Raw genomic sequence first — 16027 nt, forward strand, 5'->3', positions numbered from 1 at the left:
ACCCCACACAAAGTCTGTTTGAGCTGGGCGTTAGCTCATTTGCAGCAGTTTACCTTGCACTGGCTCAATTCTGTCATGGCTCTGGACACATTTTCAGTTCAGGCGATCATATAAAGACAATGGCCACATAGTCTGGCTGTTGAAATGGGCTTCCCTGATCCTGTGAAATATTCACAGACTGCATATTTTTCTACAATGGCGCACAGTATGTGTGGGTTCTTTACGAGGGGGATTTTGTTGCCACACAGAGGGGCTGTTATCCAGGTGACCAGAGGAAATGAGGGCTAACCGAAGCGGCGAGCTATTGCTGGATGAGTAGATGTAGGTGTTTAGGGCCCTACTGTGTAAAATGTCATGCAAACAAGCAGTCTGTTGAGGGCGCATTCCATTCTAGGGCTTTTCTTGCACCCCTTTTCTACTGAAATAGTGCTGCCGTTTGCCCGGGGATCTTCTGGGGTCTTTGAACCTCTCGGACTTGCATTTCTTCTGACTTGAAAGCGGAATGATGACTTTGTTGCTACATAACCTGCCCACAAACAAATATAGCACATCACACTCTCTGTTTATCAGTCTTATGAGTGTTGAGAACATATTTTAACATCCAAATTTATGAATTTACCATCTTTATGTCATGACAAGCTGGCTTTAATGTAACAGAGTGGGTGCGAGACACTGTGGCTTGAAGGCCTCTCCAGGTCTCCGTCTAACTATTAGACGACCAGGTGGAGGATTGGTGATGATCTGGGGGTGCTTCAGCAAGACTGGAATCGGGCAGATTCGTCTTTGTGAAGGATGTGTGAATCAAGCCACATTCAAGGTTGTCCTGGAAGCAAACTTGCTTCCTTCTGCTTTGACAATGTTCCCAACTCTGAGGGTTGGTTTATCCAGCAGGACAATGCTCCATGCCAGGTCAATCAAGATGTGGGTGGAGGACCACCGGATCAAGACTCTGTCATGGCCAGCCCAATCTCCAGACCTGAACCCCACTGAAAACCTCTGCTTGAAATTATTTAAAGGTGAAATGTGTATGTTAAAATACAGCTATCCAAGCTTAATGTACAGAGTCAATTTTAAGGAGGGGTATCAATTTAAACCTTCATTCAGTGCGATTCTTAACATAAAAACAAAAGCGTTACAAAAAATATGTGCAATTAATCATGTCCGTGGACCGTAAAAAGTAATACTCCAACCATCAGAGCAATTAAAGCTTGCAGTATCACCTGTTTTCAGCAGGGGGCAGTAAGTGAAACTCCAGCTGTATAGGCAATGTGCAGCTGTACAGACAACAAACCACAATCAGGCTTGCTTGACACTAGCAACAGCACAGGTTAAGGATGCGTACTTTTGTTCAAGCACAGCTGAATGGAGCGCAAATCCGAATGCAGGGAACTCGAAGCATGTTTTTCTAAATTTCAAACTACGTTTAACTTGACACAGCAACTTAAAAATGTTGTGTTTATGATGCAACCAATGTGAGACGCTCCAAAAGCATCCATCTGACGTGTCCTTAGACAAGCCCTTATAATAAATCTATCTCAGACAGATTGACGAATTCAGTTGCAGAATGTATTGCTGTGGACTCCAGGCCAATGACTGGCTTATGTTCAATAATATGGAAATAAACAATATCTCGACATCTAAAGCCACTTTTTGTATTGTCTTATCAATGCTTTGCCCGAAATATATTTTAATGATCTGAATTATCATATTTGTAATATATTTATAATTATTTAAATATAACTTTTTTATAATTATTTACTAATTATATACTGAATTATTGTTATTTGAGAGCCTTTCTCAGCAAATATTTTAATTGCAATTAATTTGACTAATTAATCAGCATTTCATGTTATTAATTTGATTAAAAATGTAAATCAATTGACAGCCCTAATTATAAGTAAGCCATTCGTATGTTGATTCCCCCAAAAGTTTAAATATTGCTCTGATCAATGGCAGATGTCGAAGTGTTCGGGACACCTGTTTGAAAACAGTTTCCTCAATTCTGTTTGGTGATGCCAGAGGTGCAGAAATTACACACTTCACTTTTAAATATTTAACTAATTATTTTCACAGCAGTCAATTTGCACATCTAATATGGACAAATAAAAGAATATAATTTTTTAAAGGGATGGGACAAATTACGTGGCTAAAGACGTAGCGTGGTAAAAATATTAATGTGCATCACTTTGCTTCGTAAGTCATTGTATCGCCCGCTTGAAGCATAAACATATTTGATAATTTTTCTGGGAGAAATCTAGTTATATTATGTGTTGTGAGTTGTTGTTTTAAACACTATACTTACTTAGTGAGGACAATATCTCTCTACACATTTTCCGCATTTTTCTGCAATCGCTCCATTATATAAATTATTTCTTTCCGCACTCTGGTCTTTTTTTATGGTATAAAACATCTCAATTAACCCTGTCCCTTAACGACATGCAATGACAAATCCGAATCTGATTGATCGTTCTGCATGTCAGTTAGATGGCTTTTCCATTCAAAGTGGGCAATTCTTGTTTAGTTTATGCTGCAATAAGCCCCAGACTTTTTGCTGCAAACTAGAAAAAGGGTTTTACAGAATAACTGTGTCATAGCACAAGGCATGGAAAAATATTAACCATAAATTCCCCCGCCTGTGTAAGCACCTCTCCACTCGCTCCTCACACACCTCTATGGCCGAACGGAACCTTGAACCACAGCGTATGCAGCCCTGCTGTCCACAAGAGAAGAAACACAGAGCTGCTACAACAGTAGTGCCACAACAGAGCAGTGTAAACATCACATTTCATCTCACAGCCTGTTCTCTGGCCCTGCAGGGCTGCTTCTGTAAACAGGAATGTTCGTGTTTGGAGTAACGCTAAAGCACATAGGACTTCTCATGCAAGTGCTGCCCATGTGCCTGCCCACCCTGCCTGGACCTGTGCCACCAGAATCAGAGTCAAGAGTTCTGCCACAATCCAAAAAATAAACCCAAGCTTTAAGTTTATATATATATACACACACACACACACACACACACACACACACACACATACTGGCGGCCAAAAGTTTGGAATAATGTACAGATTTTGCTGTTTCGGAAGGAACATGGTACTTTAATTCACCAAAGTGGCATTCAACTGATCACAAAGTATAGTCAGGACATTACTGATGTAAAAAACAGCACCATCACTATTTGAAAAAAGTCATTTTTGATCGAATCTAGACAGCAGCCATCACTCCAACACCTTATCCTTGAGTAATCATGCTAAATTGCACATTTGGTACTAGAAAATCACTTGCCATTATATCAAACAGTTGAAAGATATTTGGTTCATTAAATGAAGCTTAACATTGTCTTTGTGTTTGTTTTTGAGTTGCCACAGTATGCAATAGACTGGCATGTCTTAAGGTCAATATTAGGTCAAAAATGGCAAAAAAGAAACAGCTTTCTCTAGAAACTCGTCAGTCAGTCATTGTTTTGAGGAATGAAGGCTATACAATGCTTGAAATTGCCAAAAAACTGAAGATTTCATACAAAGGTGTACACTACAGTCTTCAAAGACAAAGGACAACTGTCTCTAACAAAGACAGAAAGAGATGTGGAAGACCAGATGTACAACTAAACAAGAGGATAAGTACATCAGAGTCTCTAGTTTGAGAAATAGACGCCTCACATGTCCTCAGCTGACAGCTTCATTGAATTCTACCCGCTCAACACCAGTTTCATGTACAACAGTAAAGAGAAGACTCAGGGGTGCAGGCCTTATGGGAAGAATTGCAAAGAAAAAGCCACTTTTGAAACAGAAAAACAAAAAGAAAAGGTTAGAGTGGGCAAAGAAACACAGTCATTGGACAACAGATAATTGGAAAAGAGTGTTATGGATCTTAACCCCATTGAGCTTTTGTGGGATCAGCTAGACTGTAAGGTGCGTGAGAAGTGCCCGACAAGACAGTCACATCTATGGCATCTGCTACAGGAGGCGTGGGTTGAAATGTCACCTGAGTATCTGGACAGACTGACAGCTAGAATGCCAAGGATCTGCAAAGCTGTCATTGCTGCACATGGAGGATTTTTTGATGAGAAATCTTTGAAGTAGTTTAAGAAGCTCTGAACATTTATTTCAAATTGTAATTGTAATTTTTCACATTATTAATGTCCTGACTATACATTGTGATCAGTTGAATGCCACTTTGGTGAATAAAAGTACCAATTTCTTTCCATAAGAGCAAAATCTGTACATTATTCCAAACTTTTGGCTGCCAGTGTGTGTGTAATATATATATATAAATACACAGTACTGTGCAAAAGTCTTAGGCACATAAGATGTTTCACAAAATCATTTGTCTTAAGATTGTTATTTATATCTTCAGCTTTAGTGTGTCAATATGAAATATAAATGTTAGACTCCCAAACATTACTTTTGCAAATAGAACAGATTAGAATAGAAGAACAGGGAGCCCTGCAACAGATATCATGGCCCCCACAAAGCCCCCCACTGAACATCGTGTCAGTCTGAGATTACATAAAGAGACAGAAGCAATTGAGACAGCCTAAAAAGATAAAAGAATTGTGGTGAATTCTCCAAGAAGCTTGGAGCATCCTATCTGCCAACAACCAAGAAAAACTGTGTCCAGGTGTACCTAGGAGAATTGGGGCTGTTTTAAAAGCAAATGTGGTCACATCAAATATTGATTTGGCTTTTCTATGTTTACTGGACTTTATATGACATTTAGTGATAAATGAAAACTATTTATGGCATTATTTTTGAAGACATCTTCACTATGCAACATTTTTCACAAGTGCCTAAAACTTTTGCACAGTACTGTATATATATATACATATATATATATATATAGTGTATATACTTATATATGTAGGGACAGTATGAAAAATGCTAATAAAAACAAAGAGTGATTTGTAAATTATATTCACCTTTTGCTATATCGAATGCACTAGAACTACACATTATATGATGTTTTGCCTTGTGAATATCATTGTTTGTTTGTTTTTTTGTTTTTAAATGTTCAGTAATTTCAAATCAGATGATTGCAACACGCTCCATAAAAGTTGGGACAGTCGAGTGTTTACCACTGTGAAACATCACCATTTTTTTTTAACAACACTTCTTAAGCATTTTGGCACTTTTCCCCCATTCATCCATTAAGTAGGTCTTCAGCTGCACAATTGTATGGGGTCTTTGTTGCCAGATGGTGTGCTTAATAATGCACCACACATTCTCAATTGGAGACAGGTCAGGACTGCAGGCAGGCCAGTCTAGCACCCACACTCTCTGCTTACACAGCCATGCACTTGTAATCCGGCCAGTATGTGGTTTGAAGTTGTCCTTCTGGAAAATGCAGGGACATCCCTGGAAATGTGGATGGCAGTATATGTTGCTCCAACATTTTTACATATCTGTCTGCATTAACGGTGCCCTCACAGATGTGCGAGTTACCCATGCCATGGGCACTGACACACCCCTGGCCCATACAGACACTGGCTTTTGGACCTGATGCTAATAACAGCTTGGATGGCCCTTTTCCTCTTTGGCCCGGATAACACGACAGCTGTGTTTTCAAAAACTATTTGAAATGTGGTCTCATTGAACCAAAAAACACAGTTCCACTGTTCTACTTTCCATCTAAGATGAGACCAAGCCCAGAGAAGTCGGCAGCGCTTCTGGACAGTGTTGATGTAGGGCTTCTGCGTTGCATTAACTTGCATCTGTGGATGCAGCGGCGAGTGGTGTTGACTAACAAAGGTTTACTAAAGTAATCCCAAGCCCATGTTCATGATATCCATTACAGATGAATGATGTTTTTTAAGACAGTAATGTCTGAGGGATCAGATCACGCGCATTCAGAAGTGGTTTTCGTATTGCCCGATTTGACCAGATTCCTTGAATCTTTTAACTATATTGTGCACTGTAGAGGGTGAAATGCCTCAAATCCTTCCAAATTGCCTTTGGGGAGCATCTGTTGGCAAAATGATAAGTCTTGAAAGATCCTTGCTCTTGAAGGACTAGGCTGTTTTTGGAGGCTCCTAATACAGTATACAGCACTATGACACGATTACCCCACCTGTTCAACATCTCCTGCTTCACATCGCCTTGTTATTTCAACTCGTCAAATTAATATTAGTCTTAAATTGCCCCAGTCTCAACTTTTATGGGGCATGTTGCAATCATCTGATTTGAAATTACTGAACATTTTCAAAAAACAATAAAATTCACAAGGTAAAACATCATATTATGTGTAGTTTTGCTGCTTTCAATATAGCAAAGGGTGAAGATAATTTACAAATCACTCCTTTTTGTTTTTATTAGCACTTTTCATACTGTCCCAACTTTTTCGGAATTGGGGTTGTATTATGTATATATCTATATACTGTATATATATATATATATATATATATATAAATTGGAACTACGTCCAATTACTGAATCAATGTGTCATGTAAATGCGTCGCTGTAACTCGATTACAAAAACCCAATTAAGCCACAATACCAGTTTCAAGAAATCCGAACAAGAAAGCTAGCATATTCCTGTAATAAATCAGTATGTTGTGCCATGTGAGCACCTTTTACTGCATATCCACCGTAACAGCGCATTCGTTTCTATATTCAAAATGATCCCCACATGAATACACAGCACACAAAATGCAAGCGTGAGCAACACTTTGACCTACACAAACCTCAGAAATATCAGTGCCATCTAATCTAGAGAACACTAAATAAATCTGTATTTTCACTCACGCATTGGAGGTGGCCAAAGACACGGAGCTGAGAGCCGAGCTCAACTTCCTGCTGTCCCAGAGCCTCACTTCCTGCTGACGTACCTGCAAACACGCACAAAAATTATCATTAACATTTTGGACAAGACAACCTATAAGAAAATGGACAAACACATCCATGCAATTTCAATTTCCCATTTTAACTATAAAATTATGTAGAGAATGTCAACATTACCTGATTAAAGCCAGTGGTGAGTAAGTTGTCATCTTTAACCCAGAGGATGCGAGAGTCTTTATTACCTTGAAGGCCTTGAGCGCACTGTAGAGAAACAAACAGCCACATGAGTGATCTGAACATAAACGTGAACTGTTCTAAATATTAAAGAGTGACATAAAAGGGCCAACAGTCAGATGTTTGAAGTTAAGGTCCAAAATGAACACTCGCCAAGTGCCAAATGTAAAATTGGCTTTGGTAAGTAAATAAAACCAATTGGCCAGTAACTTTATAGGGAACAGAGATCTTATATGGTTTGCACGACTTGCACAAATTCTAACGTGCTGACATTACTGGAAAATTTGCCGTCAGATTACTTTTTTCTTTTTTTTTTTTCGCTTAATCTTTATGTGGGGACACATATGTGAAATAATCCACACATTAAGCCAAAAAATTAAGCTAAGAGGGAACAAAATCACGATAGATCTTCTTTGCATTTTTGTGACAGGTGAACCCTTGCAAAATAAAGGTTCATGGCCGGTAAAAAATATTTATGGTAGATTATCTTATTTTACCTGCCGTTTACAGGTGTGGAAAACAATTACATTTGGATCTTGCTTTAAGTAATTTTTCAAAAATACATTATAAACAGTATAGAGACAGAGAGATCAAGAGAAACTGGGGTATCTTTAAAGGCAAGTGTTCAGATGTCCCGACAGCAGACCAGAGTGGACCCTGACGAGTGAACGACTGACAAGACTCCTCTTCCTGTCCTTTAAAGATCTCTTTGTGAGATATGAGACAGATCAGGGCTTGTCTGTTATGTGAGGGGTGCAGGGGCCGTTGAGAATGACATCTGACCTCTGAACAACAGCTAAATCACTCTGACATCATCACAATGCTTTTTAAATGTTGCCGTAATCTATAGCGCTGATATGACGCTGGGAAAAGATGTTTGAGTGCATTTGATACGTGTTAAAGACATTCTTAAAGGAAGTATTGTATGTGTGAGTGTGTATTGCGCATAAAGTTATAAGTCTGTATAATCAAAGATAGGTTATACACTCCTAGACGAACCCAAATAAATAAGTCAAGTCAATTTTATTTGTATAGCACTTTTCACAACATACATTGTTTCAAATCAGCTTTACAGAAAATGATGCAGTAACAGACAATGATGCTGCCATGTCTTAATGTCCTCATTGTGCTGTTTAAATGAATAACGTTAATGGAAATCATGCCTTAAAAATTATTGTCTTTAGGTCTTCAGTGAGCAAGCCAAAGATGACACAAGGAACACAAACCTCCATAAAATATTAGTATATATATATACACACATACACACACTGGCGGCCAAAAGTTTGGAATAATGTACAGATTTTGCTGTTTCGGAAGGAATTTGGTACTTTAATTCACCAAAGTGGCATTCAACTGATCACAAAGTATAGTCAGAACATTACTGATGTAAAAAACAGCACCATCACTATTTGAAAAAAGTCATTTTTGATCAAATCTAGACAGCAGCCATCACTCCAACACCTTATCCTTGAGTAATCATGCTAAATTGCTAATTTGGTACTAGAAAATCACTTGCCATTATATCAAACACAGTTGAAAGCTATTTGGTTCATTAAATGAAGCTTAACATTGTCTTTGTGTTTGTTTTTGAGTTGCCACAGTATGCAATAGACTGGCATGTCTTAAGGTCAATATTAGGAAAAATGGCAAAAAAGAAACAGCTTTCTCTAAAAACTCATCAGTCAGTCATTGTTTTGAGGATTGAAGGCTATACAGTGATTGAAATTGCCAAAAAAACTGATGATTTCATACAAAGGTGAACACTACAGTCTTCAAAGACAAAGGACAACTGGCTCTAACAAGGACAGAAAGAGATGTGGAAGACCAGATGTACAACTAAACAGTGTGGTGGTGGCGTAGTGGGCTATAGCACATAATTGGTAATCAGAAAGCTGCTGGTTCAATCCCCACAGCCATCACCATTGTGTCCTTGAGCAAGGCACTTAACTCCAGGTTGCTCCAGGGGGATTGTCCCTGTAGTAAGTGCACTGTAAGTCACTTTGGATAGAAGCGTCTTCCAAATGCATACATGTAAATGTAAACAAGAGGATAAGTACATCAGAGTCTCTAGTTTGAGAAATAGACGCCTCACATGTCCTCAGCTGACAGCTTCATTGAATTCTACCCGCTCAACACCAGTTTCATGTACAACAGTAAAGAGAAGACTCAGGGGTGCAGGCCTTATGGGAAGAATTGCAAAGAATAAGCCACTTTTGAAACAGAAAAACAAAAAGAAAAGGTTAGAGTGGGTGTGTGTGTGTATATATATATATATATATATATATACACTGCTCTTTCAGCAGGGTATAATAATTTAATGTATACATTCAAAAGGTACACAAGTAAGTCTGTTTATCACTGAACTTTATCTCTGAATGTAATGTGTTCGTAAACATGACATTCACAATACAGAACTGTTTCAGAATGTGTCAGGAGCACGCTGTGAAATAACTGAGAGAACCCAAAAACATTCATGTTTGCCAGGAACAAGATAGAAAGAAAACAGAAAAAAAAAATCACATTCATTTTCCATAATGCTACTTGTTCAGATGTTGCATCTCAGTTATCATCCAGCTAGTCATTCATTATAAATGTGACTGGACCCAGAGCAAACATCACATCTGCACAGTCTCAGATGTGGTGACCAGGTGCGTTCCCCGCCACGAGACACACAAGACAAACACCAAAGCGGCTGTGTGTGCAGGTTACACTGAGCCATTTTATATTCAGAAAAAAAAATTTTTTTTAGTGTGTCATTAAGCTGCCAAATCAAAGTCGAATGTGTCATGATCTAGGTGCAAAACACATTAAGAATTGATTCAGCTCCATCTGGTCCCAAAGATTTACTGGCTGAATGTAGATTCTGCCTGGGTCCAGCCCCAACAACCATGAGCCTCAGAAAGAAGGTTAGAAACAAAGAAAGTTCTAAAGTTTAAAAGAAAACTAGCAAGTTTTAAATAAAGGGCAAATTAAATAGTGTTTTACAGAAAGTACGAAAGAGAGGCAATTCAGATTAAAGTTCAAAAGAAAGTTCTTAAGTAAGAAAGTTCAAAAGAAAGTCTGAAAATGTTCCAAAGAAATAATTTCCAAAGAAAGTTCAAAAGAGTCTTTCAGAGACTGAAAGGTAGTTTGAAATAATATTTCAAGGAATGTTTGAAAGTTGGAATGTTTAAAAAGTTCAAAGTTTGAAGGAATAAAATAAATAAATAAATAAAATACAATTTTTTAAAGACATTTTGAAAGATAAGGGTTAGGGTTAGGTAGGGGTTAGGGTTAGGAAAGAAAAGCTTGAAAGTTCCAAAGACAGCTTGAAAGCAAACAAGCAAGACAGAAAGCATGAAAGAATGCAAGAAAGACAGAATGCAAGAAAGCAAGAAAGAAAGGAAGGAAGAAAGGATACATTCTATCAGTATATGAGTTGGGAAATGAGCCCTGCTAGTTGCAGTTGAGCTACAGGAAAGAAAAAAAATTTTTATTAGGCCTTGACAGATAAATACAGGACTCTGCAAGTATCTATCAAAGCCTAATAAAAATAAACTCATTCCACACTTCCACCCTCCGCTTGTTAAAGAAAAACACTAGACGGACTGACATTTAAAGGAATATTCCAAGTTAAATACAAGTCAATGGAATACCTTAAGACACACTCAGTAACACACAAACAACTTGATAAAGTCAGACATGATGGTTTACTAATTTCTTAGAAAACTTAGCTGATTTAGCACAAGCTTGAGTATTGATTGGATGGGTTGAAGTGTTACAGAGGAGGGAGTCAGCTCAGTTTGTTAAACATCAGACTTTGGAAGTGTACAGTTATTGATTTCAGAGGAATGGAATCTTATCTCCAAACTCATTGTTTTTGGAGGAGTCTCGCCACACACATTCACATATATTAAGTGGAAACGAGAAATACTGCCGTCAATAGACCCATAACTGTTGTAAAGAGACAGGATTGTTATCTCCAAATAAATTTCTGTTGAACACCTCGCCCTTCCCTCGTAAGCTGCAGTTCACATTGTACTATTTGGATCCAAGCCACGATACATTTGTGTCATCAACGTACCACCATGAGTACAACTGTACTGCCATTGAGTAAAACATAATATCATCTAGCATCACAGCGAGTACTAGTGGCAGCTGTTTGCCATTGTAGCTAGGTAATGACTCGGATGTGTTGCAAGAGATGCGATGAATTACGAGATGCGATGGTTACTCAACAAAGACAATTACTGCGGAAACGAGCGACAATTAGAAACTCATTACACTATAACAGGATAATTATACATAATCAATAGTGATTCCCACTGATAAATTATGCTGGATTACTTTCAAACCAACTGTGTACTGTACTGAATCCTCATGAACCATAAACCAGACCAGTAACACTTAAAACACAAGCACACTGATGCTGTTCTTTGGTGCACACTCAACTTTGAAAAACATCTTTCACACTAACCAGAACGAACCAAACTCTGATGTCAGACAGACGTGTCCACACTAAGTTCTAGTATGCAGACACCCTGAGTCTCTCTTTCTCTTGGTGTATCTGGCTGTGGTCTGAAGTTCACAGCCAACCAGTGATGAGGCATCTATCAACTTTGCACACACCCAGTGCATAAAACCACTCTCATAGGGCTATCTCATAAATGCATATCTGAATATATATCCCTCAGGGGAGACGTAGCTCTTGGGCTATATCATACTTTATCGGTCCTCACATGGAAGGTATGGAAGTCTTTGGTTCTTATCCAAGATGAAATATGTTTGCTGGAATAGGACCAAACATTTTCAACCCCAGGGTAGAGGATGTGTAGAGCAAGTATCCCAGAACACATTTTATCATTATAATCACTTACAGCAAAAGATTCCAGCCAAACTATATTAACGATAATGATAGGACTTTTTTCTATGTGATTATTTTTTTCAATGTGATTATTTGCGATAATAATAATCATATTGCTTTCATTTACTTTTTATAATCTCCATGTATGATATAAGATCCATTAAAAAATTTTCAAATAAAGAAACATTTCCATCCCAGAGTCCGATTACAGAAAATAACTGGTTTAATCATTGTTATATCCTCAATGTTTGAGTGCGATGATTTGGGGAAGCGTCCACTCACGAGTCACGACCGAATGCAATGTAAATAAAACATAGAGATAAAACTGTCCCAGTGTCTACAACTGTACTTTTTACAAATGGGAGGTGAGCATGCTGTAATAGTAAAACCGATTACATTAAAACATTTAAAAGTTGTCTCTTCGGACTTGAATTGAGCACTTTCATCCTCTGAGAGTAAGCTGAAGAGCGTGTGCAACTCCTCATGAACTTTGCGCTGATAGTCTCCTTGCTCAGATACTTTTACACATTAAAGTGGTAGATAACACACATGGTGAAGTGTTGTGTTACTCCAAAGAAACAATTAAATGGCTGATGTTTACTGCCAAGTGCATCCAAGTTGGCTTAATTTATAAAGAAAAACTGCGATCGTCCATTGACAGATCGATGGGTGATGTTTGGTTACGCTACTATTTGGAGCCGGATGTGGCGACACAAAATGACTAACTTGAGATTCGACTTAGTCTCTAAACAATTGACATGTGACCTGATATGGATTCCAAATTAAATACATGTGAACAACAAAATACATTAAATTGATTACTCTTTGACAAACTAACCTGTATTGCATAGAAAATGATTACCAAAGACTTACGACTTGACTTGGACTCCATCTAAAAGACTTTAGACTTGACCTGGACTCTACTTACAAGACTTGAGACTGGACTTGAACTTCATCTCAAAGAGTTCTGTCTTGACCTGGATTCCACCTTAAAGACTTGACCTGGACTTCACCTCAAACAGTTGTGTTTTGCATTGGACACCACCTCACAGGCTTGCGTCTTGACCTGGACTCCAACTCATAGACTTGAGACTTGACCTGGACTTCACCTCATAGACTTGAGACTTGACCTGGACTCCACTTCATAAGCCGCTTTTCCACTATCGGGCCAGTGCGAGCCAGGGCCATAAACTGGTCATGCAGGGCCAGTAGCCTCGGACCTCTAGCCAACAGACCGAAACTGCTCTGCATTCCCAACATCAGGCCAAAAACCCTGCAGCACTGCCCTAAAACCTGTCCTTAATACACCACCCTTGTGCAAATGTCACACACCCTGCCTATTTCACAAGCCAAACCAAAAACGCATGTATCTAGTTAGCTAGAAAATCAAGCTTATATTGTATGTATACATTAGCTAGCTAGCAAGATAAGTTAACGGTGACAACTCACGTTAACTGCCATGGTGTCCCGATTGGTCTCTCCACTAACAGCTAACAGCAAGGCGATGTCCCAGCACACCGTCCATGATCATGAACCATGAAAAGCTCTTCCTTTGGGCACCATTTTGTCCATTGTGTGACTTAACGGATTTGTAATGTGTTCGCAATTTTTTTCCGCTGAGATGCAGGTGCGTTAAGTCACACAAACATGTCGGCACCCAGAGAGATGTACAAAGTTCCTACATTACAAAATATGAAAGCTTGTTTAATAAACGTTTACAGCCTGCAGAGACAGGTGTAAAAAACACGATAAATTAAACTCTTTTGATAATCATACACCTCTAGCACAGATGCTAGCATAGCAGCATTGTTTATCATTTGGGTTGATAGGAGACATCACTGGTGACAGTGAAACCCCTTTCAAGCTAACGGGAGCGTTGTATTTTTTTTTTTGTTTAAGTGTCATTTTCCTAGCATCTGGCAATAGAATTCCTTTATTATTGGAGAGTTCAAGTAGGAATATCCCACATTCGACTTGTATGAAACGCAGCATGAGTATCTCGCTAAACTCCGCCTCTGACATTGACCACGCCTCAATCCCCAGTTGGCCTTCTTTGGTCAAAGGGTAAACGGCCATTGGCCATTGGCCCTGAGGAAACCCCCGAGGAGGCCCAATTAAGCCCCGGAAGTGACAGTGAGAACGCAACTGGCCCTGGCACGCATTTGCATGCCCTCATTTTGCTCAACAGTGGAAATGCGGCTATAGACTTGAGACTTGACCTGGACTTCACCTCAAAGACTTGAGACTTCATCTAGACTCCACCTCATAGACTTGAGATTTGACCTGGACTGTACCACAAATACTTAAAACTTGACCTGGAGTCCAGCTCAAAGACTTATGACTTGGCTTGTACTCTATGTCAGAGACGTGTAAACACATCTTTGTCCAGGTATAATAGAGCTCCTTGGTGTGGCCCCACAAGAAAGACAAATCAAAGGAAGAAGCAAGAGAGAACGAGACAACACATGGAGACAACAAAGATGCAAGAGTCCCTTGTCTGTTGTTTCAGTCTGCAGATGGTCCTCCAAAAGATGGCTGAAGAACACACACATACATCATACACAGCCTCCGAACTTTCAACCTCTCACTCTCTGTCACCCTTCCATTCCTTTTGTCCTTTTCATCCTCCCTCAGTGAATTCATCATGGAAAAGCCTCTGATTGACCTGCTAGTGTGAAGCAACAATGTGCTTGCATCGCTCAGAGTAAACTCTGGCAAGGCCCGACCTGGAATAAAACGCTGGCACAGGGTTTCACTCCTGCATTCATGAAAAGAATAAACTCAGAGCCATCAAAATAAGATTGTATATCGAGCTGACTCACGCTCCACGACTACAATCCATCACCTTCCTTCTGTGGTTCTTGTTCCTGGTTCTATTTGCCCTCTTTGAGCCAAATGAAATAACACGGAACAGGAATGCCAGAGGAACAAATGAGTTTGTGGTATCAAAATACACAGGGATAATTGATAATGTCATGTAAATTTCCATTCATCATTTGAGATGTTCATCTGTCAGTGATTAATTCAGTGGCCGATCAAGTTTCAGTTATTAATGAAGCTGCACCAATTCCTAGAGATTTTACATTACATTTACATTTATGCATTTGGCAGATGCTTTTATCCAAAGCAACTTACAGTGCCCTTACTACAGGGACAATCCCCCTGGAGCAACCTGGAGTTAAGTGCCTTGCTCAAGGACACAATGGTGGTGGCTGTGGGGATTGAACCAACAACCTTCTGATTACCAGTTATGTGCTTTAGCCCACAACGCCACCACCACTCCACAAGATGGCATATATAGTGTACCCAAAAAGGATTTGGATAGTTTTGGAAACATAAGTAACACTTATGTTATTTTTATTTGTATAAATATCATTGCACAAATAACAAAAACAAATAAACAAGCAAACAAACAAAACAATATTAGAGTTTTTTACAGAACTATCTTTACTTACCTCTTTACTAGTTTTAACCAACTACATGTGTAGTTCATCACATTTACTATGAACATGTTCCACTAGTAATGTCTGACAACCAGGTATTGTCCAATAATACTTTCTGTCCTACTTTTGAGCAATACACAGTATCTTAACATTTTTAAACAAATATGCAAAACCTAATGTAAGCCTAAAGTTACTGCAAAAATGTCTCTGAAAAGAAAAGCTTATTCTTTTTTTTGTTGTTGTTGTTGTTGTTGTTGCAAATAACACTTGGTTTGATTTATTTTATTTTTTTATATTTTTAAGTATAGATTAAATGTCCAAATGTGTCCAGATACTTTTTGGGGTAACTGTATAACGCTGTTTAAAGGTGATACCACAGCCTTATAGATGCATACATGTTTATCTTGATCTGAAATATTTATTAGCTGCATAGGTAAGAAAATATCTGCTAAGAAAAAAATATATAATTGTAACCACAATTATGCATGCAAAGATGTTTAGCAGATGAAGATCTTTGATAATGATGTCATGAGTATTGGTTAGGAGTGTTTCTGCAGCTGTGGTTGAAAGGCGGAGAGAGAGAGAGAGAGAGAGAGAAGAGAAAGAGAGAGAGAGAGAGAGAGAGAGAGAGAGAGAGAGAGAGAGCACATGCTAAACACAATTATTTATCATCCAGTTTGGCTCTCTTTACCAAATAAACACTCGTGCACATGAAGGGTGTAAGGCCTGCACTC

The 16027-nt window shown here is 38.7% G+C and overlaps 1 protein-coding gene across 2 annotated transcripts in view; it reads right to left on the bottom strand.

The window, feature by feature from the left end:
* coro7 (coronin 7) overlaps positions 1-16027 on the bottom strand; it is a 171743-nt gene that overhangs the window by 106638 nt on the left and 49078 nt on the right. For both annotated transcript variants that reach the window (XM_051714117.1, XM_051714116.1), the window contains exons 8-9: positions 6951-7034; positions 6738-6820 (exon numbers count right to left, since the gene is read on the bottom strand). In XM_051714117.1, coding sequence (XP_051570077.1) covers positions 6738-6820; positions 6951-7034 — 167 coding nt within the window. The remainder of the gene's footprint in view (positions 1-6737; positions 6821-6950; positions 7035-16027) is intronic.

Source organism: Myxocyprinus asiaticus, chromosome 13, assembly GCF_019703515.2.
Source record: "Myxocyprinus asiaticus isolate MX2 ecotype Aquarium Trade chromosome 13, UBuf_Myxa_2, whole genome shotgun sequence".
NCBI lineage: Eukaryota > Metazoa > Chordata > Actinopteri > Cypriniformes > Catostomidae > Myxocyprinus > Myxocyprinus asiaticus.